This window comes from Staurois parvus, unplaced genomic scaffold (genome assembly GCF_062004578.1).
Source record: "Staurois parvus isolate SC_StPar_1 unplaced genomic scaffold, SC_StPar_1.0 ptg000586l, whole genome shotgun sequence".
In the NCBI taxonomy this organism is placed as follows: Eukaryota; Metazoa; Chordata; class Amphibia; order Anura; family Ranidae; genus Staurois; species Staurois parvus.
In genome coordinates this window covers 2341519-2368785 of record NW_028318382.1, presented here as the reverse complement: position 1 = coordinate 2368785, position 27267 = coordinate 2341519, and the positions used below count along the sequence as shown (strand labels likewise).

General features: G+C 42.1%; 1 protein-coding gene and 1 long non-coding RNA gene across 2 annotated transcripts in view; one reads left to right on the top strand and one right to left on the bottom strand.

Moving 5' to 3' along the window:
* The window catches only part of GCK (glucokinase), a 42978-nt gene extending 21497 nt beyond the window's left edge, over positions 1-21481 (bottom strand). Inside the window, exons 1-4 of the mRNA XM_089692398.1 lie at positions 21325-21481; positions 11168-11322; positions 4811-4930; positions 3159-3254 (exon numbers count right to left, since the gene is read on the bottom strand). Of these exons, the coding sequence (XP_089548524.1) occupies positions 3159-3254; positions 4811-4930; positions 11168-11322; positions 21325-21478 (525 nt within the window). The 5' untranslated portion in view covers positions 21479-21481. The remainder of the gene's footprint in view (positions 1-3158; positions 3255-4810; positions 4931-11167; positions 11323-21324) is intronic.
* The window catches only part of LOC149450023 (uncharacterized), a 103238-nt gene that overhangs the window by 44594 nt on the left and 31377 nt on the right, over positions 1-27267 (top strand). The gene's annotated exons all lie outside the window — the stretch shown is intronic.

Here is a 27267-nt window from a genome sequence, read left to right as displayed (position 1 = left end):
TAGTGGTACAGGCATGCGGTATTTAAGTAATGTAAAAATATAATAGCCAATTTTGAGTAGTTTCTGCCTTTTTGGATCAGGTCTCTCAACAATAATGGATAGAAACCTACATATGGAAATCATTGGAGTTGATTTACTTAAAGAATAACTAAAGGAATTTTTTTTTACTTTTGAATAGAGTGGAGGTGGATTAGAACACCTGTCAAGTTTTTATTGCTGTCTGTGTCTCCTTTAGAGAGATTCACCCTCTCTATTTGTCCAGTTTACCATTATCATTGAACGTGAAAATAAAATAAAATTACAATTTTGGGTTGTCCCCAGAAAAGTAATAGAGTTGACATCTCCCAATGGGGATACAGATGGCAAAAAATTAAAAGAAAACTGACAGAGGTTGCAAGTTGCTCCAGAGCTTAGTACATAAGGTAAAGCTTCACTTTACAAAGAATACCAGCATTTTTGCTTGCACATGATTGGATTATGTAAGTTAGCAGAGCTCCCCTCATTTACTAAGCTCTGGAGCAACTTCAATTACAAAGTGCTCTGTCCATGTGCCTTTAGTAAATCAACCCCATTCATTTAGTAAATCCGCCCCATTACATGTAGTAAAATATACTTATTTTCTCCCGTCAATTCACCAAATTTTGAGAGCTATTTTTTTGTGTATATAGAAGCATATACATCATTTGTTGCAAAAAAAACCCCTCCCAATCACTCCGAACATAATACAATGTACATATCACAAAGGTCTAATCCCTTGTTAGAACATATGTCATATATAGTGGGGATGACATCTGTGACAATCCTCCACCACTATGCACTCACCAGAAGCAAGAAATAAACAGGCTCTGTATAGAAATCCCTCCAAGCAATGTGTTTTATCCACTGCAGGAAATAGAAAGATACCTCAATGACCTCCACTGTGAAATGGGCTCTAAATGGGCATTCCTGGAAATGGACCTCCAGTACACCAATCAGTAATCGATCCAAATGTGGCACATCCTTAAACTAATACACTGCTTGCACTTGACCCAACTCATTGATTCTTCTTTTGGCACTCCATTTCCTTCTATACTATTTAGATTTCTTTCCTGGCAATGATCCTCCACTTCCTTGTCCGATATAGAAAGGGCCACTAGAATGAGCACTTATATCTAGGATTTCAGGCTGTGGCTATCTTGAGTAAAGGCAAATGATTCATGCACCATTTCCTTCCTGGAATCCATCTGTTGTTAGTTCAGGCATGCAGACAGGAGGGCATGCTTAGTTGAGAAAGCCCGTCCTACCCTCCCGAAGACTCCTGGGATGTATGATATCTTTTGTCTAGGCCGAGTACTTTATTAGGTATCAAGCAGTGTTATTCATTTAAGGATGTGCCACATTTGGATTGATTAGCCCATTTATTTACCCAGAGCCCATTTATTTCTTGCTTCTGGCGAGTGCATAGTGGTGGAGGATTGTCACAGATGTCACTTCACATCGCTGATCACCATTGATTTTCACATTATTCTTGGACACTGCAATTTCCTTTAGACTTTATGATTTAGATATTGGATATTAGTTCACAAAAATTTTTTGTTAATATATTAGCTGTGCACCTTTGTATATGTGTTTATTCAGTGGAATGGGAGGGTTTGCCACTTTGTGCTAGCTGCTTGTTCATTTATTTCTTTGCGCTCACTACACTTTTTTTGGCACTTATATGTAGTGGGGATACTTTACTTTTTCACAATTATTTTTAGAGATATCTTCCCACTGACAAGTTCCCATTGACATCATTGATCTTTTTAGCCATCTGTATATATTATTGTATCATGAGATGTAGATATAGTAATTTTTAGCATAGGTTTCCTAAGAATGGAAAAATATTTCAAGGGTTCCTCTGAAAAAGATTGAGAAAAGCTGCTTGAAAGTTTAACTAAAGGCACAACATTCTTTTTAATTTTGGATAGAGTAATGGAGGGTTAGCACCTCTTGCAGTTTTTATTTTTTATTTTTTTGCCATGTGTCTCATTGGAAGATGCCCCTTCTATTACTTTTCTGGGAACAACCCCAAATTTGGGATTTTCTTGTCATTTCACTTTGGTGTTCTAATACCTCTCCCTCCTATCCTAATGAAAAAAAAAGTTTTACCTTTAATTGTATAACATATATTCTTTCAAAATGTCAAATATTGAATGAAAATAGTATAAAAAATCACACACATATACTGTATATATAAATACCCTTCTTCCAGCAATAAAAACGACAATGTTATAGAAGAAAGGTATTTATATATGTGTGTAATTTTTTTTATGCAATTTCATTCAATATTTGACATTTAGAAAGATATTTAGTATTTATGTAATTTAACATACCGGTAGTTGTTTTTGATACACCATGTGTGTCCTGTGAAAGCAGCTTCCCTTTGACTAGTAGTCTAGTTATCTTTTTTCTTTTGTATTAATACATCTGCTGCAGGGATCGCACTGACTTATGCAGGCCATACACGGGTCGAATTCCGAACTAATTTTCTTAGAAAATCTATAATTTAGTGCGTTTTGTAATCTGATGGTGCCATTATTGATTTTGAAATTCGACCAACCAAGCCTTCAATTTCACCTCCTGTTGCTACAGAAAAGAATTTTCTTTTCTTTCCAGGTCACAGCTCATGAGTATTTCTTTTTCGTTTATATTTCTTGCACATTTCTCCCATCATTCATTCAAAATGTGTTCATTTTTCAAAACATATCCAACATGCCTGGTCACTCAAATTCAATGGTCACACAAAAATCAGCCGTTTCTGTGACCCACTAATGGTGCGAAATTTGAAAGAAAATTCTTAGAAAAGATTTTCGAAAAAAAATTCTTTCAGAAATCAACCTGTGTATGGCTGGGTTTACAGAGTTGGCATATTTCTACAGTTAATATATTTTACCTTTTTATTAGCAGTAAAAACTGACAGGGATTCTAATTCTTCTCCACTGTATCCATTCCACTGGATATCGCATGAGAGAAAATAAAGTTTCATAAGGTAATACTGCATATTTCAATGCAATACCAAATGCCTTATTTGAGTAGCATTTTTTTGCAAATGGGAAAATGTTTTTTAAAAAAACGCTATGAGGTTATTTCAATTTTAAAGAGGAAATGGAATGTGAATGGAGCCCACTGTCCCTTACCCCTCGTCTTTTGATGGCTTCTCTTAGCAGTCCGACCACATTGTTTCCCTCTGCCCCTGATGCTTTAAAGCCTTTGGTCCAGTTCAAAAGGATGCCCTGCATGGAAATAATGATTACTATCATGAACAATGAGCAAATGTTAGTGTGTCTTTACTCTAAACATTTAAAGCAGAATTCCAGCCAAAAATTATCAATGTAAAATGAATAGCCCATTAAAAGTTAAAAGAACAAATCTATATTTTGCTGCAATATTCTGTTTCAATGCAGAGATTTTCCCCACATTACTTTTTTTCTGCTGCTAGATGTCCTCAATCTGACGACCAGCATCATTCAACTTACTTCCTCTGAGCCCACATCATCTGGGACTTGTCCCAGCTGGTTACTGGACAGTGAAAGGAGAAGCGGCGCATTGATAAGCTAATTTTTCTGTCACTCTGCTTTCTCTTCCGACCAGCATACTTAACTGATTGGCTTGTTGTGCTGCCACTTCCTCACACACTTTAGCTTTGCTATACAGGAATTGCAAGGTGCTCATACAAGCTCAAATTCATATATTGATGATTACACAGTTGCATTAATTTGTGTCTACTGTATCTGCCAAGTGTTTTTTGTCTTTCAATTGTTTTGGGACCTCAGAAATGTAGTTTACAAAATATTGGGGTTTATTTAGTAAAGCTGGTTTACTCAGAATTTCATGCACCTCCGCATAGAAACCAATCAGCTTGCCCTCCTGAGGATTTACCCCCCTTCCTGACCAGGCCATTTTTTGCGATATGGCTCTGCGTTACTTTAACTGACAATTGCGTGGTCATGCAACGCTGCACCCAAATGAAATTTACATCCTTTTTTTCCCATGAATTGAGCTTTCGGTGGTATTTGATCGCCAGTGCGGTTTTTAATTTTTGTGCTATAAATAAAAAAGACCAACAATTTTGAGGAAAAAAACACAATATTTTTTACTTTTTGCTATTAAACATGTCCAATAAAACAAATTTAAAAAATCAAATTTCGTCATAAATTTAGGCCAACATGTATTCTGCTACATGTCTTTGCTAAAAAAAAAATGTCAATACGTGTAAATTAACTGATTTACGTGAAAGTTATAGCTTTTACAAATGGTGGTATATATACTGGGATTTTTTTATAATTTTTATTAGTAACGGCTGGCGATCAGGAACTTATAACGGGACTGCGGCAGGCATTCTGACACTGGGGGGGAACTGATTTGGTGTCACTGACATCCCCAGTGACACCAATACAGTGATCAGTGCTAAAACAAAAAAGCACTGACACTGTACTAATGGCACTGGGCAGGAAGGGGTTAACATGAGGGGCAATAAAAGGGTTAAATGTGTGCTGTTCATTGAAGCAGTTCATTGAGCAAGCTGAGGTTAGAAGCTGATTGGCTACCATGCACAGGTGCACCAGATTCTGAGTGAACCAGCTTTAGTAAATAAGCCCCATTGTGTTGCTTTCTAAAGACCCACAGGATATATGTGAGGGTTTTGCTTGGGGTTTGAACCCACAATCTGGGTATACTGTTCATTCGGTACTTTGCTTCTTGCTTTTATGGAATAAGGTCATCCATGCACCCTGTACACACTGCAGGGTTTCTGCTATTGCAAATTTTTGTCCCACTCTAGTTTTGTTACCTTGTCAATGTCTTCATGTCTGACAGGAAAGGAGAAGGTAAATCCCAGCGGAAGCTTCTTGTGCTTCATATTCTGCTGGTCCAGGTAATCCGAGATACATTCAGCGATATAATCAAACAGCTGGGAAGAGAGATATTGGTCAATGTAAAAACAATGAACCTGTCTGTGTTGCCTAAAGGAACCTGTGATATTTCATTTATTGACATTTACTGTTGGTTGCTGTTTTTAAACGTCTTTGTTATCCACAGCTGTTTTTAATATCATGGGTATAGATGGGAGCATCAGATGTCTTGCAAATCACACCTGAAATCAGCATCTCACCCAACTTTGAAATCATGCAACTTCACTGTAAGTTGGACTTGATGTGACCGGGGTGTAAATGGAAACACAGCTAGGTGTGCCATTTAGCCCTGTTCAGCACAGGATCTGGACGATGCACGTGTGCTGTCCATCTGCAGCTAAATGGCATCAAGGCTAAACATGCAGTGTGCATGGGGCCTGAGGCTGTATTCACACTTAAGCATGTTGTAGCTTGAAGCTCAAAGCTCCAAAAAAGCTCAAACTTAAAAAATCAATTGTTCTCTATGGTGCCTGTTCACACCTGATCGATCAAACAGGCACTATAGAGAACAATTGATTTTTTAAGTTTGAGCGTTTTTGGAACTTCGAGCTTCAAGCTACAAAACACTCAAGTGTGAATGCAGCCAGGGTCATGTCCTGACTGGCATGATAAGAAGACGCTCGCTTCACAGCTCCCACTACCCTTGGGCTTGGAATAGCAGCAGCACCGCTTTCCACCCTCACCTACCATACTCAGGCATGCCTCCTAAGTGCCGTCCGTCCTCCCAGCCACCCTGCAGTGACACATCTTGCTCGAGCAGGGTGCATTCCTTCTTCGGCCCGCTCACCGAAGACTAAGATAGCGCCCGGCCAGGTACAGTGTCAGAGCCCCTCACCCTCCACACACTCAGCTGGCAGATTCTCCCCACAATCAGAGATTGATGCATTGGAGCAGGACTGGGATATAAGGGAACATATTAGGGCTCTCCCCACCAGGGCAGATATACAACAACTTACATCCATGGTTGAATTCTCTTTCAAACAAGCAATTGAGGGGCTCCGTGCAGATACAGTGGCACTGGGGAACAGAGTGGAGGCTCTGGAAACAGGACAGGATGACGCTGTACATACTATTGCTGCTTTATATGAGAATGCCAAACATCATGAGGATGTGCTAAACTTGATGACTAAAAAAACAGGAACAGGAGGCAAAATATTCGCATTCGGTGGAAACCTGAAGCCACTCGGGACCCTGACCTATCGCACACGGTTCAAGGTATATTTCACCAACTTCTGGGCGATTTGGCACCGGCAACCATTGAGCTTGACAGAGCCCACAGAGCCTCACTATCTGTACCTCAAGATACTGGCAAGCCACGAGATGTGATCTGTAGGCTGCATAAATATTCAGTGAAGGAGGTGATCATGAAAACAGCCTGTGATAAACCAAAAATTGACTTTGATGGTGTTAACATCTCCCTCTATCCAGACCTCTCTTGGAGAACCCTCATGTAGAGATGTGCAGTCCATCTGCTGTTGGATACCCTGCGTAGGGTGAATGTTCCCTACTGATGGGGTTTCCCTTTCTGCCTAATGACCATTCAAAATGGGATAACTGCCACACTGCGTAATAAAGATGACTTGCCTCACTTTCTTGACACATTGGATCTCCCACAAACTGATTTCCTGGATTAGAGACTTCACAGTGATGTCCCCCTGCCACAACGTCCAGAACGTTGGCAACAGGCCTCCACAAGCTCCCGCAAGATGAACCGCAGGGACCGAGATCCCAACTCTTCACCCAATACCTGAGGTCTTGCTGGACTTCCACTTAGCTCCCATTTGAGGGTTTGGAGTCTGTAGACCAGTGTCCGTTTGGGCTACAGTATTTCCTATATTGCTCTCACTCCAGGACACTTTTTGATATTGTTACTTCTTTTTATTGCTGCTGCTTCATAATTTTGTTGTTAATATTGTCTTACTGATTGCTCAGGGCGTACTGATTGCTGATTGCCCAGGGCGTACTGTGCATCTTGGCCTACATGCGGTTGGTCACTACCTCCCACGTAGGATGGTCCTCTTTTGCAGGAGTTGACCTCTGCAATTTTGCAGAAGGGCTGGCCTTCTTGTAGGGAGGGGGATCCCCCCTCTCTCTGAGGTTGCCATCCCACTAGTAGGTTTATCCTATTTTAGGATGTTATGGTTTACTATTTTTGATTATTGGTTACTTTGGTGTGTTTTTGGGGTGTATGATGGCTTCAGTTACTCTTTTGGGTACTGCTTGTTTAGGTTGCCTGACTCCTACTACTGTGCTGGGAACTTCATTATTGCGTCTGGTTCCAGTTCTGTCCCTCAATTTTCATTATGGCTTCCAAACTGAAAATTTTGTTCCCCTCAGAAACGGGATAGCCTCTGGCAAGAACTGCGCCACCTGTCTCCAGATATTTATTTCTACAGGAGATGCACTTCATTGCTAGTTCCACTCCCCGCCTTACGCTCCACCTTTCTGACCAGTGGTATCACAGTGCCTCTCCTATTTCTACAGCAAGTGGGGTATCTATTGCAATTCAAAAATTCTGCCCTTTCTCCCTACAATCTGCACTGACAGATCCAGAGGGCCACTTTCTCTTCCTCAAAGGCTTGATCCATGGCCACAAATATACCTTTGCCATGATTTATGCCCCAAACTCCCATACTGTCAATTTCCTTTCTACCATACCTCAGCAGTTATTGAATTCCAAAGAAGGTATATTAATTTTGGGGGGTGATTTTAATATTGCCATGGACCCCAGTCTGGAAACCTCCTCCAGTAATACTTCTCTTCCCTTCCGAGCACTCAAACATGTGAAAAGGTTACTGCATGACTTACACCTGGTGGACAGTTGGAGGATATCACATGCTCGGGGTCAAGGACTATAGTTATTATTCAAAGACATTCGACACATTTTCTCAGCATGGGAAACGACCAAGACTTTCTTATGATATGTTACTTAGACATAAATTGGACAGCGGGGTCGGTATCCCGGACATTGCATTGTATTATAAGGCTATGACTCTGGTGCACATTTTAAATTGGCGCCACGACATCTCCAAACTATGGGTACAGCTAGAGAATTCAATGGCTGGTAGAGTCCTGGCGGGAACACCATGGTTTTCAAAAACCTCAAGAGGACTCTCAGACTGGACTTCCCCACTGACGCAAAATACTTTGGCGGTTTGGGATAGATTGAACTCGACTGGCCACTACGCCCCATGACATCCCCACTGGCACCTTTGGGAGGTTTCCGTGGTTCCCGCCAGGTGAAGATTTTAAATTCTTTCGCTCTTGGGTTTCAGACGGGGGCACATCCTGTACGAAATTCACCCCTCGTGGTAAACTGCTACCCTTGCCTATACTCCGGGCTTCATTTGGACACTTCCCACTATTGGACTGGAGATACCGACAGTTGTCAGATTTTTTTTAGCAAGTCGGTGCCTAGGTTGAGATCCAGGGATACTCTTTCCCATTTGAATCTTTGTTTCTTAAACTTCCGAATTTGAGACACTTACTTTCCCATATGTACAAATTGGCCCTTAGTGTCCACTCCCAGTCTGCCTCATACTTTATGGGAGAAGGAACTTGAATTGGAATTCAAATGAATGGGCTGCTGTGACCTCAGTTCACACTATTGCGGGTCATGTGGCGATTGAGCAATATGAGCGATTCCTGTATCTGCAACCAGCCCGCAGCCTGGGGGTTAGTGTGAACCGAGGGTAAAAGCAGGTTTAGCCACATTTAGGGCCAATTCGCACTATATGCGGTAACTGATGGTTTACTGTAGTGTAAAACATTGGTCACCCCTAAGACACACAGAAAACAATAGCTTTCTGTGTGTACTATTCACACTGCAATGCAGCCCAGACATGCTGCATTTTATCATAGCGCACTGTACAGAATCATATGTCACTGTAAAGCAGCACAGAGCAAGTGTCACTTTTGCACACCTATAATATATAAAATATATTGTATAAAATAAATAAATATAGTTTCTACGGAAAAAAAAAAAGAGGATCTGCCCCCCTTACCACAGCCGAACCAGACAGCTACTGTTATGGTAAACTGCTGTGGTGTATGGTCTGGCAGCTGTCTGTTTAGTGCAAACAGGCCCTTAGGCACATTTAGATGCTTTTAGGCATGTTTAAGTGCATGTACATGTGTTTAAATGCGTTTAGCTATATTTAGACTTTCTATTCGGAACCTGGAGGCTCAATGCAGGTAAACGTGTGGCGTGAATGGCACCATTAAAAAATCATTACAAACATATACATAAAGTTAGGTCCATATATATTTGGACACAGGCACTATTTTAGATGTTTTCAGGTATTTACCAAAACATATTCAAGCTATAGTTATATAATGGATATGGTCTGAAAGTGCACACTCTCAGGTATAATTGAGGGTATGTACATCCAACTTGGAGGAAGGGTTAGGAATTACAGCTCTTAAGAGTAGCCATCCCCCCTTTTTCAAGAGACCAAAAGTAACTGGACAATTGAATCAAAAGCTGTTTCATGGCCAGGTGTGGGCTACTACTTTGTTATTTCTTCATCAATTAAGCAGGTAAAAGGTCTCAAGTTGATTCTAAGTGTGGTATTTGCATCTGGAATCTATTGCTGTGAACCTACATCATGCATTCAAAGGAGCTGTCCATACAAGTGAAGCAGGCTATTGTAATTGTAATTTCAAAAACAAAACAAATCCATCAGAGAGATAGCAGCAACATTAGGAGTGGCCTAAATCAACAGTTTGGTACATTCTGAGGAAAGAAGAATGCACTGGTGAGCTCAGCAACATATAAAAGGCATGGACGTCCACGGAAGACAACAGTGGTGGATGATCGCAGGATCCTCTCTCTGGTAAAGAAAAACCCATTCACAACATCCAGACAAGTAAAGGACACTCTCCAGGAGGTGGGCGTATCATTGTCAAAGTCTACAATCAACAGAAGACCTCACGAGAGCAAATAGAGAGGGTTCACCACAAGGTGCAAACCATTCATAAGCCTGAAGAATAGAAAAGCCAGATTAGACTTTGCCAAAAAACATCTAAAAAAGCCAGACCAATTCTGGAAAAACATTTTTTGGATGGATGAAACTAAGATTAATCTGTAGCAGAATGACGGGAAGAAAAAAGTGTGGAGAAGGCTTGGAAAAGCTCATGATCCAAAGCACACAACGTCATCTGTAAAACATGGTGGAGGCAGTGTAATGACATGGGCATGCATGGCTTCCAGTGGCACTGGGTCATTGGTGTTTATTGATGATGTGACAGAAGCAACCAGATGAATTCTGCAGTGTTTAGAGATATACTGTCAGTCCAAATTCAGCCAAATGCAGCAAAGTTGATCGGACAGCACTTCACAGTACAGATGGACAATGATCCAAAACACACTGCAAAAGCAACCCAGGAGCTTTTGAAGTAAAAGAAGTGGAATATTCTGCAATGGCCAAGTCAATCACCTGAGCTCAACCCAATTGAGCATGCATTTCACTTGGTGAAGGCAAAACTAAAGGCAGAAAGACCCACAAACAAAGAACAACTGAAGACAGCTGCAGTTAGAGCCTGACAAAGCATCAGAAAGGAGGAAACCCAGTCTTTGGTAGTGTCCATAGGTTCCAGACTTCAGGCAGTCATTGCCAGTAAAGGATTATCAACAAAATATTACAAATGAACATTTTATTTATGATTATATTCATTTGTTCAATTACTTATGGTCCCTTGAAAAGGGGGATGGCTACTCTTAAGAGCTGTAATTTCTAAACCCTTCCTCCACGTTGGATGTACATACCCTCAAATTAAAACTGAGAGTGTGCACTCTCAGCCCATATCCATTATATAACTATAGCTTGAATGTGTTTTGGTAAATATCTGAAAATCTAAAATTGTGCCTGTGTCCAAATATATATGGACCTAACTGTTTATGTATTCAGAAATGTCCTCTAAATGCATATAAGCACAGGTTTGACAGTGCCAGTGTGAATTAGGTCTTTAGGCACACATTTTTTTTTATCATAGTTTACCATGTTGTAAGGCTTCACTTTCCCTTTTAGACCCCTAAAGACCAGCTTATTTGTAAGCCCAACTCCAGCCCAAATTTTAAAACTTTTTTTTTTACAGAGCAAGATTGTGATAGAACCCCTGTTAGGTTTTTACTGTGGTCCTTGACCCAGTTAGATCTCCCCTTATTTCCTGTTGGGGCAGGAAGTGCAAATCATCTCTCCAATAGGGACAGACTGCATCAAAATACTTCTTCTCACCATCTCTGCAGTTCCTGTCATGGCATCCTCAGGAATTGAATACATTTTGTGCTTTGTTTCTACTTTCCACTCTCCATCCAGATCCTCTCCGACTTTTACCAGCATTACACGGAAATTTGTGCCACCGAGATCCAAGGCCAGAAAATCACCAACCTCTAGATAAATCAGCCAAGGAAAAAGTTACAAATGCATATGCAGAATTACACAAGGCAATACAATATGTGCCAAAAACCGTTGAATGCAAGTGATTTAGAACAATACGGGTTCATTAACCCCCTTGCCCATTCCTAATGGCACATATCAGAGTTGTAAAATTGGATTTAGGTGTTAGAGTAGTTCTAAACTCTAGACATTTTTTAACTTAAAGCGGAGCTCCACCCAAACGGGGAAGTTCCGCTTTAAGGACTGCTCCCCCACTCCCCATTAAGGATTGGCACCTTTGGGGAGCGGGGGGTAGCGGGTACCCAATTTGACAGGTACCCGCTCCCACTTCCGGTCCGATTGCTTAGGCGATCGGAAGCGGAAGGTGTTCTCCCTCCCTCCCTGTAGTCTTTTGGGACACGTGACAGGTCCCAGAAGACTACAGGACCATTCATAAAGGGCAGCGCTACTCGTGCATGCGCAGTGGGTACCCAGCTGTGGAGCCGCAAGCAGTAACAGCCGGGTGCCCACACTGAAGATGCCGGCCTCCTGGAATACAGGACGGCTGGTGAAACAGGCTGCGGGGGACACACCACGGGACCAAGGGACAGGTAAGTGGCCGTTTTTTAAATGTCAGCAGCTACAGTTTTTGTAGCTGCTGACTTTTATTTTTTGATAGCTTGAGTGGAACTCCGCTTTAATGCATTCTCAGCAACAAGGTAAAAAAAGCCCCATTGCCTGTCCTACACCCTGTCCCTAAACACCTAGTTTAATGTCACCGCTTCAGGGTCCAGTGTCATTCCACCTCACTTCCTGATTTGATTGATTCCTACTGTCATCAATTAAACTCCTGTAATTAGAGGGGTGGGATGACGTGTCTATAGACACACACAGTTTGACACAGGACCTGAGGGGAGAGCGCATACATGGGTGCACCTTTTAGCAGCTGGCTTTCTACAGGAAGCACCCAGTGCCTACAGCGCTGCCAGGAAAAGCAGAAAGAGGATGAAAGCAATGTTTTGTGCATTATCAATGCACAGAGCAGGTGTTACCTCTTTTAAATATGTTACACTTTTAAAAAATATATTACACTTAATCAGCTACGTGCTTTGTGCTGTGTAGTGGGTGACATCAGATCACCATCCCCTGCCTCCTGCAGCTAAGAAATGCTGTCTAAATTCTGTACTTGAATGGCTGTAGAGGAGAGAATGCTGCAGATAAACAGGTCCAACCTATGTAGGAGGATTTCTTTCATCTCTGTGTATCACCTGAGACCAGTAACTTCATTGGGTATACTGTATGTAAGGCTTTATAATCACTTTAAGTCATTTTCACTTTTAAACTCTTTTATTTTATATTTTAATTTTTTATATTAGTTTTGAAATATATTTCCTGTAAATATTTTCTGCACCATTTTTCTTTTCTTTTCATTAAAAATCATTGAATCTTTAAATGCTCTAGCTAGAAATTACAAACTTTGCCTGTTTGCACACAGCTACTGTAGTTTAAACTCTGTTACATTCCTGTCTTGGCATGGCAGCAAATGATAAAGGCATCTTGAAAGGTCAAAATTTCAACAGCAGATGCTATGAATGGTGCTTGTTTCTATTAAAACACGTGGTGGCAGCTTATATGTGTGTCTGTAAAGGGTTAACTGCTCGTTTAACCTGCCCCAGTGGCGATCCCTCTCAGCCTGCTGGTGCTTACACTGTTGTCCTACAAGCTGGCAAATCTCTGCTGAAAGTGAGACTGGGAGTATAATTGTCAGAAATATTTATTAACTTTAAAGAATATGTAAACCCCCACCTTGTAAGTCAACCCATTCAGTTTAAAATAGAAATGAAAGGTAAAACATTTGTGTATACATATAGAAAAAAATTATAAATACCTTTTTTCACCTTTTTTATAAGTGATCACAATTCCTCTGTTTTCAGCTGCCTAAGAGCTGGGGGGAGGAGGAATGGCACTACACTAATCTGCCCAGTGAAAGGCTGTTCAGGGCGGAAATGTGTCAGAGCAAGTCTGATCCAGGGGCGGACTGACCATTTGAAAATTCGGGCACTGCCCGAGGGCCCGGGGTCAGTAGGGGGCCCCATGAGATGCCCCTCGTACCTTTTTCATAGGCTTTTTTGAGTTTGGGCAAGGACATGACCCCACCCATGATCCCCTGTTGCCCAGGGGCCCCATGAGTTGTCAGTCCGCCCCTGGTCTGATCATTAGATGAGAGCAGGCTGAGTACCCAATACAGTTAGAGAACTGACCACGCTGTGCTCTCCTGCTTAGTGTGATCAGTTTTTATTAGGAAAGCAGAGGGGCTGTCAGGAACACCAGAGATTTCACACAAAGGAAGCAATATAAAGAGTACAGGATACTTTTTCATACATGGTACAGTAGGCACATATCAGGAATATGACATGTTGTCAGGGCCCGTGCTTCCACCAGGTAAACTAGGCAGCCACCTAGGGTGCAGTGCCACCTAGGGGCGCTACCTAGGGGCACTTGGGCGCAGCACAGGCCAGCACTTTCTCTGTGTGGCCTATGGACCTCTTGTATGAGTTATTATTTTCTCTGCAGAGTCCCCCCTCCTCATACACAGGGAATGATGGTATCTTTATAAATAAATAAAAGTGAACGCTCTCATGTCAGCAGCTAATGCACTAAAGGTGATCACAGCAAACCTTATACAATAACCAATAAAATAAAGTTCAGCGCTAAATAATTTTCAATATATCATAAATCGTCCACACAAAAGCTGAAAGCATAAATGAATAGTTCATAAAATATGATCCACTTGTTACAGCAGGATTACCAAGACTTGTGGCAGGAACAAATGATACAAATGCGCACTCACCGGACGCGCATAAATAATGCGCATGTAATCAGTATCCACCGAGGTCACTTAGGCAGGTGTAATGGGTGAGCTTCCATCTAAGGATAGATAATCTTGTCCTGGTGATCTGTAGTTAAACTGCTAGGTCCAGAGGTCCCCTTAAGGTTGGACGGGTGCACAGCCTGGATATAGGGCTCCCTCCCTCTGGTGGTAGTGGATCGTACTAGGATGTCCTGGAAATTAATAGGCTGTTAACTATTTCCAGAGTCTACCAGGACAGATACTTGACAGATAGGCTCCTCCCACCTAGACAGGAAACAGGCTCCTCCGACCTAATTTGCAATGCTTTGCATTTTGTGTAGAAAATTAGGAGCTTTCCAGATAGTCTTGTTTCACTGTGAATATCAGAGGCTGTGGTCGGATCGCCTATGAGAAGGGACAGGTGCAGTGCTGGACACATGTGCTCTGTCCGGGGTTCTGCACAGGGCGCTATGTGCTAGAGGGGGAGCTCAGCCCTCATCTACTGCCGGCTGTCCTCATCATGTGACTGTGTGTGGCCACCAGGGATGGAGTGCACTGACTGGCTAACAGAGTGGTGAAGAAATATTGGTTAACTTGGAGTATCTTTTCATGGAGAAGAGCTTCACCGTCTAACAAGGCATTATTTGCTGCTCCATTCATGTAGACAGCAATTGGATCTGATATTCACAGTGAAACAAGACTATCTGGAAAGCTCCTAATTTTCTACACAAAGTGCAAAGCATTGGAAATTAGGTGGGAGGAGCCTGTTTCCTGTCTAGGTGGGAGGAGCCTATCTGTCAAGTAGCTGTCTTGGTAGACTCTGGAAATAGTTAACAGCCTATTAATTTCCAGGACATCCTAGTACGATCCACTACCACCAGAGGGAAGGAGCCCTATATCCAGGCTGTGCACCCGTCCAACCTTAAGGGGACCTCTGGACCTAGCAGTTTAACTACAGATCACAAGGACAAGATTATCTATCCTTAGATGGAAGCTCACCCATTCCGCCTGCCTAAGTGACCTCGGTGGATATTGATTACATGCGCATTATTTATGCGCGTCTGGTGAATGCGCATTTCTATCATTTGTTCCTGCCACGAGTCTTGGTAATCCTGCTGTAACAAGTGGATCATATTTTATGAACTATTCATTTACGCTTTCAGCTTTTGTGTGGACGATTTATGATATATTGAAAATTATTTAGCGCTGCACTTTCTTTTATTGGTTAATAATGGTATCTTTACTCTGCACAATTGTCTCACAGCTTATCCACGCACATGACCATTTAGTACATATATATATATATATATCAGTATTCCATGTAGCTGTGAAGTTTTGGCTCCCCCTGGGATAAGAAATGATGACATTAGCCTAGACCCCGGGCAGTCAGCAGTCTGTGATTGGAGGATCGGTCTGTACATCTCTGGTACACACAGTGGCACAGGCAATCCTCCAACTGTAACAGGGAGCCGGCTAGTGACCAAATGGGGCATGTCCAGCGCTGGTATCGCCTTCTTCTACACAGTTGGAGCCAATCAATAGATGGGGTGTGCTCTGGTTGCAGGGTTAACTCTATGTGAGTAGGATGATCGGCTCTCGATGTGTATGAGAGGAGAGCAGTGTAGTGCTAGGATGCCGCCTGTCCTCACTAAGAGCTGCAGCCTGGACTCTGCACCCCAGCAGGAGTCATCAGTGTTGAGCTGAGCCTAGGAAGATGGTGTGTTCATAGAGGTGACAGGAGGAGGAGTGGGGAGGACAATGGTCGGGGTGAGGATAGTGATTGATAGTGTGGGATGCCACAACATCATGAATCATCCTTCAGCTGAGGGAAGGGATGGCAGAGGGTAGGGAGAAAGGACAGAGGAAGATCCTGGGTGTCTGGGGCCAGTGTATCAGCTGAGCCGCTGCTCCTTCCAGTGTTCCTCTCAGACTCAGTCCAGCTGACAGCTGCTGATCACTGTGGAGTTTTGTAACTGTCTCTTTTTTTTGTTTCTCTGGATGATTGGTTAATTTATATTTTGTTAATATACATGTTTCATGTTTTGCTGATTTAATATTTTCTACTCTTTTTAAAAATTAAAAATTTTTTATTTTTATTTTTTAGGTGGGGGGGGAGGCGACCAAGTAGGGTGCAAAATAGTCTTGCACCAGCCCTGCATGTTGTTATTACATATTATTTAATGGTGCAGTTGGTGCTATATAGCATTGACTAACAACAATTTTTCCTTATTCCAGTGTTTACAAACTACTCTTGTACCTCTCCTGCAGTAACAGCTATTTACCTGTGACATTGTATAACCTCACTTGCTGGCTGCACTCCCACTGCACAGCCGAGCACATTTCTCATCAGTAAATAGAAGATTTGTAAAGAATAAAGAGGACAGGAATCATTAGGGCGCTGTGCTGGGGGGTGAAGGACACAGGCAGAAGTGCAGTCATTGTTTAAACAAGGCCAGTGTTTGTTTTTACAGTGGTGACAAGCCTTGTGCCCAGTGACAGATTCACTGTCTAATGAGCATATCATCCTGTAAAACTAAAACTCAAAAAATGAGGTGACTTGATTGACAGCCCAGGAGATTTTTTTGTATAATGCAAGCCACAGACTGTGGAGTACACAGGGAAATCTCTATCCATTAACATACTTGTCAGCTTTTCATGATTTCCAAAGCATGGTTTTAGGATTTGCCCAGGAAATCTTTATCCTGGTAAAGGTCCTGAGTTTTTCAGTAGAAACCATGTGTATGACACAGGACAGACTCCGATTTGATCAGCAGGGGATTTGTTCGCTGATCCCCTACTGATCAGAGCAGAGCGGGTGATTAGTTTAAGCAGAGCAGACATGGACAGAGCCCGTTCTGCTCTGTGGGTGGCCGGGTGTAAACGGACTCCGCTGTCCATTTGCACCCAACTGCCCTCTAATCTGCCTAGACTGAGGAGGATGGATCCTCTTCTGTTTTTTTTAGCGGGCCAGATCAGATCAGAGGTAGGCGGGTTTATACAGAATGGAGGGTCTGATCAGGTCCACTTGAAAAACTAGCAGGCGGACCAGATTGGGCCCTTCATGTGAAATGGGCCTTAGTGTTTGATTCAGATGTTTAGAAAGTTTCACATTTTTAGTTTTTAGGGAGCGCACATGCTTTAAACTAAAATCTGTAACCATCTCCAAACAATAATTTTGTACAGTGTTCACTTTAAAATTTTTCTTGTGAAGCTGAACTAACACTTTAATGGTGTTTTAGTGATACCTTGAAAAATGTACCTTTTGTCATAAATTCCATCTGAAAACTTGGAGAATACTTCCTGACATTTGGCTGTGCCTACAGTCTCAGTCTCAAAGCTGTATTTCCTTGGTACAGTGGTACAGTTACTTTTTTTCAAGCTTGCTACCATGTAAGATGTATAATAACCTGTCCCTAATCCTCTGTAATATTGCCAGCTACACTACAGAGCTACTTGTAAAACGTGCAGATACACTTTAACAGCCATCCAGATTTCAGATTATTACATTCAGATTATTTCAGATTAAATTGGATCATTTGTGGAATCGGAACACTGCAAGAATATTGGCTGCTATGAGTTACTTCACTCTTTTTTCTCTTATTAAATGGGCAGTTAAAAATAATGGTATGTTTATACACTGCTCAATACACTGCTTTTTCATCAGAGTATAGCATCAAGTCAATTAAACTCCTGGGATATTGATCTGGTCAGTTAAGTAGCAGAGGGGGTTGTTAATCAGTTTCAGCTGCTTTGGTGTTAATGAAATTAACAACAGGTGCACTAGATTGGCAACAATGGGACGACCTGCTAAATCAGGAATGGTTTTACAGGTGGAGGCCAGTGACATTTTTTTCCCTACTCATCTTTTCTGATTGATTTTCACTAGTTTTGCATTTGGCTAGGGTCAATGTCATTATTGGTAGACATGAGGCGATACATGGACCCTATAGAGGTTGCACAGGCAGTCCAACTCCTCCAGGATGACACATCAATACGTGACATTGCCAGAAGGTTTGCTGTTTCTCCCAGCACAGTCTCAAGAGCATGGAGGAGATTCCAGGAGACAGGCAGTTACTCTAGGAGAGCGGGATAAGGCCGTAGAAGGTCCTCAACCCATCAGTAGGACTGGTATCTGCTCCTTTGTGCAAGAAGGAACAGGACGAGCACTGCCAGAGCCCTACAAAATGACCTCCAGCAGGCCACTGGTGTGAGTGTCTCTGACCAAACAATCAGAAACCGACTTCATGGGGGTGGCATGAGGCCCCAATGTCCTTTAGTGGGCCCTGTGCTCACTGCCTGGCACCACAGAGCTCAATTGGCACTTGCCATTGAACACCAGAAATGGCAGGTCCACCACTGACGCCCTGTGCTTTTCACAGATAAGAGCAGGTTCACCCTGAGCACATGTGACAGACGTGGAAGGGTCTGGGGAAGCTGTGGAGAACATTATGCTGCCTGTAACATCGTTCAGCATGACCGTTTTGGTGGTGAATCAGTGATAGTCTGGGGAGGCATATCCATGGAGGGACGCATAGACCTCTACAGGCTAGACAATGGCACCCTGACTGCTATTAGGTATCGGAATGAAATCCTTGAACCCATTGTCAGACCCTACGCTGGTGCAGTGGGTCCTAGGTTCCTCCTGGTGCATGACAATGCTCGGCCTCATGTGGCGAGAGTATGCAGGCAGTTCCTGGAGGATGAAGGAATTGATACCATTGAATGGCCCCCACGATCGCCTGACCTAAATCCAATAGAACACCTCTGGGATATTATGTTTTGGTCCATCCGATACCGCCATGTTGGACCTCAGACTGTCCAGGAGCTCAGTGATGCCCTAGTACAGATCTGGGAGGAAATACCCCAGGACACCATCCATCATCTCATAAGAAGCATGCCCCGACCTAGTCAAGCATGCATACAGTGGGGCAAAAAAGTATTTAGTCAGCCACCAATTGTGCAAGTTCTCCCACTTACAAAGATGAGAGAGGCCTGTACTTGGCATCATAGGTAGACCTCAACTATGAGAGATAAAATGAGAACAAAAATCCAGACAATCACATTGGCTGATTTGGAAATAAACAAGCAAGATTTCTGGCTCTCACAGACCTGTACCTTATTCTTTAATAGGCTCCTCTGTCCTGCACTCATTACCTGTATCAATGGCACCTGCTTGAACTTGTTATCAGTATAAAAGACACCTGTCCACAACCTCAAACAGTCACACTCCAAACTCCACTATGGTGAAGACCAAAGAGCTGTCGAAGGACACCAGAAACAAAATTGTAGACCTGCACCAGGCTGGGAAGACTGAATCTGCAATAGGCAAGCGGCTTGGTGTGAACAAATCAACTGTGGGAGCAATAATTAGAAAATGGAAGACATACAAGACCACTGATAATCTCCCTTGATCTGGGTCTCCACGCAAGATCTCACCCTGTGGGGTCAAAATGATCACAAAAACGGTGAGCAAAAATCCCAGGACCACACGGGGGGACCTAGTGAATGACCTGCAGAGAGCTGGGACCAACGTTACAAAGGCTACCATCAGTAAAACACTATGCTGCCAGGGACTCAGATCCTGCAGTGCCAGACGTGTCCCCCTGCTTAAGCCAGTACATGTCCGGGCCCGTCTGAAGTTTGTTAGAGAGCATTTGGATGAACCACAAGAGGATTGGGAGAATGTCATATGGTCAGATGAAACCAAAATAGAACTGTTTGGTAGAAACACAACTCGTCGTGTTTGGAGGAGAGAGAATGCTGAGTTGCATCCAAAGAACACCATACCTACTGTGAAGCATGGGGGTGGCAACATCATGCTTTGGGGCTGTTTCTCCGCAAAGGGACCAGGACGACTGATCCATGTACAGGACAGAATGAATGGGGCCATATATCGTGAGATTTTGAGTGCAAACCTCCTTCCATCAGCAAGGGCATTGAAGATGAAACGTGGCTGTGTCTTCCAACATGACAATGATCCCAAACATACCGCCCGGGCAACGAAGGAGTGGCTTCGTAAGAAGCATTTCAAGGTCCTGGAGTGGCCTAGCCAGTCTCCAGATCTCAGCCCCATAGAAAACCTTTGGAGGGAGTTGAAAGTCTGTGTTGCCCAGCGACAGCCCCAAAACATCACTGCTCTAGAGGAGTTCTGCATGGAGGAATGGGCCAACATACCAGCAACAGTGTGTGCCAACTTTGTGAAGACTTACAGGAAACGTTTGACCTCTGTCATTGCCAACAAAGGATATATAACAAAGTATTGAGATGAACTTTTGATATTGACCAAATACTTATTTTCCACCATAATTTGCAAATAAATTATTTCCAAATCAGCCAATGTGATTGTCTGGATTTTTTTTTCTCATTTTGTCTCTCATAGTTGAGGTCTACCTATGATGCCAATTACAGGCCTCTCTCATCTTTTTAAGTGGGAGAACTTGCACAATTGGTGGCTGACTAAATACTTTTTTGCCCCACTGTACAAGCATGTGGGGGCCATACAAACTACTGAGTAACATTTTGAGTTGCTGTAATTAAATTTCAGCGAAATGGACTAGCCTGCATTTTTTCACTTTGACTTTCGGGGTGTCTTTGAATTCAGTCCTCTGTAGGTTGATCATTTTCATTTTGATCAAACGATGGGGCATCCTTTCGTTATTAACACATTACCCAGTCCATATCAGTATAAATATACAACATGATATTTTTCCCCATGGAGATCTGATGTGTTTTCAAAGTGTTCCTTTAATTGTTTGAGTGTACATATATAAAACAGGTTTAATAATATTTATTGATGAATATATAAATATGTAGCAGATTATTGGGACACAACATACAGTAGTTAAAATGAAAGTGTATGGCAAGTCGTTTTTAGTTTTTCAAACACATAGCTGATTTCCTGTACCGTAAACCAGTAAAGGAAATGACCATTGCTTGCTGGTGCCAGTTTTGCTTGGTATGGCAGCTAAGGTTAGGGTGCACAGAAAAAACGTCAATAAACGTCAAATAAAAATCTGGTACAAAAGTGAAACTTATTTGTGCATAGTTGGGAATGGTAGTGCTTCTTTGAATCATGGTCACTGTACATGATATATAAATGACAATACCTACACTTATTTATGCATTAACATGCAACTTCTATGTGGAACTACCCTATGTTTCTCACCGGAGCCATCAGGTGTAGATCGTACGTAGGTAGGCAGCATTTTCACACTAGCTTCTTCATTGGTTTCCAGGTGAAGGCCTCGCTCCATCTCTGCCTGCAACCTGCCCATTAATACCTGCAAGTCTTCTTCATGGAGCCTGAACTCCGCCAGCATCTGCTCCACCTAAATTAGAAAAACAGGACATTAAAATGCCAAAAAAATCAATTAAAATATACTGTAACCTGTGTAAAAGACAATACTCTCACACATACCCTGGAAAAGAAATTGTAATTGGAAGGTTCTCCCCTTTGTTCACTGTGTATGTGATGCTATGACATGAGCAATGGTACTGTTGCCTCACCATCCATAGCTGAAGGTGTGTGGTGCATGCTAGGAACTTTTCCATTGTGTATGTCAGACCTGTCACTCTGAGTGAACAGTGAGCCTTCTTTGTGCCAGAAATATGCTGTTATAGTTTCTTATCAATTTTTGTATTTGGCTTTGAATGCAACTTAAAGTGGTTGCAAAGTCTTAAAGCAGAACTCTGTGTAAATATTTTGCCTGGGAAAACTGTGTTTTGTCCAGGGGTTTCAGGAAGAGCTATACTTACCCTGTCCTCCGATCCTCTGGAAAACTGTGCTCCCCCACATCCAGTGGTGGACTATTCCTGCCATCCTCATGCCTGGAGCTGGTCTATGGGCGTGATGATATCAGGAATAGTCCATTCACAAGACCGCTAGTGTGCAGGGAGGCAGAAGCAGCAGGGACCGGTCTTCTATGATGAGGGAGCAGGGCAGTGCCGAGCTGCACTGTCTGTTTCTGTAGATGCAGACAGGGCAGCTCGGGATTGAGTCTGCATCAGTGCCCCCCATAGAAAGCGGATTTCTATTGGGGCACTTGCCAAAGAGGAGCCAGGAGTGCCAGTGCGGGACCCCAGAAGGAGAAGATTGGGGCTGTTGTGTGCAAAATTATTGCACAGAGCAGGTAATATGACATGTTTATTATTTTAATAAAAAAAAAATAACACACAGTTATATGTTCTGTCTGAAAAGGAAGAGATTCAAAGTAGATGTAAACCAATCAATAAAATCTTATATAAGCTTTAAGATTTTAAAGCTCATTTTCAAACGTTTTCAATCTGTAGCTTTAATTAAAATAACCCTTAGGCCTCATGCACACTGGACGTTATAAAAACGCCAGTAGCGTTAGCTGTAGAATGGTGCGTTAAAAACTCGATTTTTGTTGCGTTTTTCAGTGTTTTTGCATTAGCTTTTTTTTAGCATTTTCAGTGTTTGAGTTTTTTTAGCAAAACTATACTCCCACAAAAGCTTGAGGCTCTATAGCTGCATTTCTCAGCATTTTGCAGAGTTAGAGCATTTTTACACCTTAAAGACTCCTCTTCAAAACCTATGAAAAAGCCCCTGCCAAAAAACACTGATAAAAGCCTATGTGTGCATGGACACATGATAACATGCTGTGAAGTTTACAGGTTGTAAAAAAAAACGCCCCCAAAACAGCAGCATGAAGGTCCCTGTTGAAGTACTTCCTGGTATAAGGATACTGAGCTCTGTCCCCTTTACTTCATTTTGCTTCTCAATCATTAACTGTCAAAGGGACATCTGGTGAAGACTATAAATGACTATTTCTGCACACATTATACTGGCATCAGGAACCCTCCTGAGAAATGCAATGTATCACCAGAGAGCATGTGGACAAAAAGAGGATGCAAAGAGACTTCAGGAGATCACTGGCAGCAAGATGTAAAAAAAGGATGAAAATAAGCTGACCCAAATATTGTATTTTCAAAAAATGGCAATTGTTTATGATACACAGTGCTTTACAAAGTTACATAGTTAGTCTTGCTGAAAAAAGACCAAAGTCCATCCAGTTCAACCAAAAAAATAAAGTTATAATCCTACACCCACAGTTGATCCAGAGGAAGGCAAAAAAACCCCAGCAAAGCATGATCCAATTTGCTCCTGCAGGGGAAAAAATTCCTTCCTGATTCCCCGAGAGGCAATCGGATATTCCCTGGATCAACTTTACCTATAAATGTTAGTATCCAGTTATATTCTGTGTATCTAAGAAAGAATCTAGGGCTTTTTTAAAGCAATCCACTGAGCTGGCCAGAACCAACTCTTGAGGAAGTCTATTCCACATTTTCACAGTTCTTACTGTGAAGAAACCTTTCCATATTTGGAGATTACATTTCTTTTCCTCCAGACGTAAAGAGTGCACCCTTGTCCTCTGTGATGACCTCAGGGTGAATAACTCTACACCGAGTTCACTATATGAACCACTGATGTATTTATACATGTTGCTCATATCCCCCCTTAATCTCCTCTTCTCAAGAGAGAATAAATTCAGTTCCTCTAATCTTTCCTCATAGCTGAGCTCCTCCATGCCTCTTATCAGTTTGGTTGCCCTTCTCTCTACTTTCTCTAGTTCCCCAATGTTCTTTTTATGAATTGGTGCCCAAAACTGAACTGCATATTCCAGATGAGGTGTTACTAATGACTTGTCTAACAAAAAGTCATTTAGTTATGGTTTACATCTAGTCAATATGAGCTGACAGGCCCATTTTCTTTTTAATACAAGTAAATGTGACTACAGCAGTAGCTGTTACATAAGAGCTGTCACTCCACATTTCTAGACTCTATTGGCACAGCCAGGGGCAGACTGACCATTTGGAAACTCGGGCACTGCCCGAGGGCCTGGGGTCAGTAGGGGGCCCCATGAGATGCCCCTGCTACCTTTTTCATAGGCTTTTTGTATGTTGACACATCACAATACTATCCCTGTTTTATAGCATAAATGAAATGCAGGTTTTTAGGGTGCAAAGGGCATTCTGCAATACCCTCCCATACAGGTGAAACTCGAAAAATTAGAATATCATGCAAAAGTTCATTTATTTCAGTAATGCAACTTAAAAGGTGAAACTAATATATGAGATAGACTCATTACATGCAAAGCAAGATAGTTCAAGCTGAGATTTGTCATAATTGTGATGATTATGGCTTACAGCTCATGAAAACCCAAATCCACAATCTCAGAAAATTAGAATATTACATGCAATCAATAAAACAAGGATTGTACATAGAACAATATTGGACCTCTGAAAAGTATAAGCATGCATATGTACTCAGTACTTGGTTTGGGCCCCTTTTGCAGCAATTACTGCCTCAATGTGGCATGGCATGGAGCTATCAGCCTGTGGCACTGCTGAGGTGTTATGGAAGACCAGGATGCTTCAATAGCGGCCTTTAGCTCTTCTGCATTGTTCGGTCTTATGTCTCTCATCTTTCTCTTGGCAATGCCCCATAGATTCTCTATGGGGTTCAGGTCAGGCGAGTTTGCTGGCCAATCAAGCACAGTAATCCCACGGTCATTGAACCAGGTTTTGGTGCTTTGGCAGTGTGGGCAGGTGCCAAGTCCTGCTGGAAAATGAAGTCAGCATCCCCATAAAGCTCGTCTGCAGAAGGAAGCATGAAGTGCTCCAAAATCTCCTGGTAGACGGCTGCGTTGACCCTGGACTTAATGAAGCACAGTGGACCAACACCAGCAGATGACATGGCTCCCCAAATCAACACAGACTGTGGAAACGTCACACTGGACTTCAAGCATCTTGCAGTGTGTGCCTCTCCATTCTTCCTCCATACTCTGGTTCCTTGGTTTCCAAATGAGATGCAAAAGTTGCTCTCATCAGAAAAGAGGACTTTGGACCACTGAGCAACAGACCAAGTCTGTTTTTTATTAGCCCAGGTAAGACGCTTCTGGCGTTTGTTGTTCAGGAGCGGCTTGACAAGAGGAATACGACATTTGAAGCCCATGTCCAGGATCCATCTGTGTGTGGTGGCTCTTGATGCACTGACTCCAGCCTCAGTCCACTCCTTGTGAAAGTCCCCAACACTTTTGAATGGCCTTTTCCTGACAATCCTCTCCAAGCTGCGGTCATCCCTGCTGCTTGTGCACCTTTTCTTCCACACTTTTCCCTTCCACATAACTTTCTATTAATGTGCTTTGATACAGCACTTTGGGAACATTAAACGTCTTTTGCAATTATCTTTTGAGGCTTTCCCTCCTTATGGAGGGTGTCAGTGATGGTTTTCTGCACAACTATCAGGTCAGCAGTCTTTCCCATGATTGCGATTCCTACTGAACCAGACTGAGAGACCATTTAAAGGCTCAGGAACCCTTTGCAGGTGTTATGGCTTAATTAGCTGATTAGAGTGGGACACTTTGAGCCTAGAATATTGCACCTTTTCACAATATTCTAATTTTCTGAGATTGTGGATTTGGAGTTTTTATGAGCTGTAAGCCATAATCATCACAATTATGACAAATCAAAGCTTGAACTATCTTGCTTTGCATGTAATGAGTCTATCTCATATATTTTTTTTCACCTTTTAAGTTGCATTACTGAAATAAATTTTTGCACGATATTCTAATTTTTTGAGTTTCACCTGTAGCAACCAATCAGAAATCACCTTTTCATCAAAAAGCTGGTTGTTGTAAAATACTGCAGGACATTTCACCTGACACAAAGAAGCTAATTTATCGAAACTAGAGGGAAATTGAGATGTTGCCAGAGCAACAAGTCACATCAGAGTAAATTAAATCTAATACATGATTGACATCTAATAGCAAGATCAACACTCATTTGCTTCACCAGTGTATATACCACTGTGGGATAGAGTGAAAACTGATAATCAACTTATGTCACAAACTTTATTTATTACAGTCATGTGTTATGAGATCTCAAATCAAACATTGAAAAGTCTTAACGCGAACCTAGCCTAAAGCATTTAAAAGGTAACAGCAGAGCTAACCTGGTGCCTGCAAGTATCTTTGTCTTCCAACTGATCTCTGTGGAACCCCTTGTTTCTTAGGTTTCGAATGGTCAAAAAGACTCAAATTCTGTGCAAGTGAAGATTAACCTCCCTAGCGGTCTGATTATGTCAATATTTCTGCGCTCAAAGCGATACATTTTTTTGTATGGAAATATGTTGTTTTTTATTGTAGGCCTGTAATTCTTAGGAATAACTCACTGAAATCTGTCCGAACAAAAGTCTAGTAAACATCCCGGGTATGATAAAATTTGAAACACGAAATCATAAATTATAATATAATAAATCATAAAAAATAATATAATATTAAATTTAATTCAATAATATCAAACCAAAAACACTGAAATTTGAAATAGAGTGCCAAGTTCGCACATCACTGAGCAAAGTCGCAAAATCGTTTTCAGTGTCTGATGACGAATTTCCCCACGAATTGTTATCACTCAATTCTGCAAGTAGTTCTAATTTACTATCGCTGTTCTCTAGCTGGTCTAAAACCGCTTTTGACCTAAAGGGATGCTTTTTGGACGCCATGGACGTTTCTCAGTTTCCAGGCAGAAAGAACAGTAAAAATGCAGGCAGGGCACAGGACAAAGCACTAGGGACAAAATGTATTTGGAATGCTTTGATACAGCAATGTTATACTATAAGATTTTAGTGTATTTAGTGAATGTCACATTTTAACATTTTTGAATTTCCCGCCGGTTCCATCCCCCGTACATCCCGACGCTCACAGGGAACGGAACCCAGAAGACGGATGCCGGCATCGGCCGGAGGAGAGGGCTGGGGATGCTGCAGGGGGGACATCGCGGGAGCGCAGGACAAGGTAAGTGCTGGAGGGATCCCAGAGCAACACTGCAGTGTATTCCCGAGTGTAGCTCGGGGTTACCGTTTTTGGTACTGAAAGTTAACCCTGAGCTACACTCTGGAATACTGCCAGGGGGGTTAAGGCCTCATGCACACAGGACATAAAAAAAAAAACTCTCCTAGAAACCTTCCTCTTGGCAGCAGCATTTTTGCTTGTTAAAGTATCTAATGCTTTTAAAGGATTTAAACACGTTTACAAGTGTCAGACATTGAACTGGCGAGAATAATAATTTTTTTAAACGTCTAGCGTTA